Source organism: Morone saxatilis, unplaced genomic scaffold (assembly GCF_004916995.1).
Source record: "Morone saxatilis isolate NCDOM2014 unplaced genomic scaffold, NCSU_SB_2.0 Contig6, whole genome shotgun sequence".
NCBI lineage: Eukaryota > Metazoa > Chordata > Actinopteri > Moronidae > Morone > Morone saxatilis.
The window spans coordinates 12,517,872-12,519,126 of record NW_023340206.1 but is presented as its reverse complement, the minus strand read 5'-3'; the positions used below and the strand labels follow the sequence as shown (position 1 = coordinate 12,519,126).

At 39.9% G+C, this 1,255-nt stretch overlaps 1 protein-coding gene across 1 annotated transcript in view; it reads right to left on the bottom strand.

Moving 5' to 3' along the window:
• Nucleotides 1-586: 586 nt before the first annotated feature.
• The window catches only part of ephx2 (epoxide hydrolase 2, cytoplasmic), a gene marked incomplete at its 3' end in the record, with an annotated part of 6,837 nt that continues 6,168 nt past the window's right edge, over nt 587-1,255 (bottom strand). Inside the window, 3 exon segments of the mRNA XM_035677697.1 lie at nt 587-656; nt 893-995; nt 1,118-1,160. Of these exon segments, the coding sequence (XP_035533590.1) occupies nt 587-656; nt 893-995; nt 1,118-1,160 (216 nt within the window).

Below are 1,255 nucleotides of genomic sequence, written 5' to 3'. Positions count from 1 at the left end.
CTGCTGAAAATAGTCCCTGACAAAACCACTATTTCCTCCTGTTTCCCTGATAAAAGCGGCAGTGAGCAGCTGTTTTAGTGAATTACTAAGCCTTTTTAAAATAAAACTGTATATTTGTGTTTTAAAGATTTATTCTTCAGGAGGAACCAATGAGCTTGGAGCTGAGAGCCACAGACAGGAAGCCAGAAAGCACTGAGAGAATGTTTCTTCAGGTTTGTTGATAATCAGAAAATACTCCAGACTCATTCTTTCACCCTGAGAAAACTTAAATGATACCACAGCAATGTTGTAGTTCTCTGATGAAATTACTAATTAATAGTGATGTTACAATGAAGCTTAAACAATTTAACTTTTCTTTCACTTTTTGGAAATACAATAATTGATCAATTTTTACATCTGAAACCTTTTGGTCAGCGTTTGGGCATTAAGCATTAAAATTATTATATTTTCCCAGCATATTTGGAGCTAATGTGTTGTTGGAAAATGCTTCACAGTATTCCAGGTTTCCCAGTATGTGCAGAAACACAGTTTTAGTGTATCTATAACTTTCAGACGTTTGTTTCTGACCCTGGCGTCTGTGACAGACCTTTCCAGTGGGACGAGAACACATCCACCTCCAGTTCGCCTCTCCGTTACGATACCAATTCAACGGCCTCCTGTGAAACCAAATGCAAAGGTGATTATTGACCCACTGGAGTGTAATGATCTTTGATTATCTTTTTAAGTTGACTCAACAAACAGGGGGCATGTGTTAGAGACGCTCCTGAATCTGATATTTGTTAAAGATAATGTGTTTTATATCAGTACTGCATATGTACAGTTTAGTTTATCATGTGTATTCAGAAGCTTTCTTTGCATTATCCTACAGATGTATCTGTTCAGTGTGTGCAACCTGAAGCCTCGCTCTCTGTACTGGCTGACGTAGAACTGCAGGTCAGCCTCCGTCAGCATGGCGCTCCGGGGAATCTGCTCAGGCAGACCCACAAACAGACCACCTGGAACACAACCCGGACGGTGTTTACTAATGTTTTTAATGAGCTCTTCAAAGTGTCTAAACATTTTTTATAAATGATATTTGGCAGGAAATCCTGAGTCAGACTTCAGGGTGGAGTCTCACCTCGAGCACAGACTCCTGCAGTGCTGATAGCAGGACGCTTTGCCTGAGAGAAAAGACAAACACACTGATTAATTATGTGATGTGACATGAAGGTGATTTTTCTACATGTACAGGTTTGATAGTGTGTGTGTGTGTGTG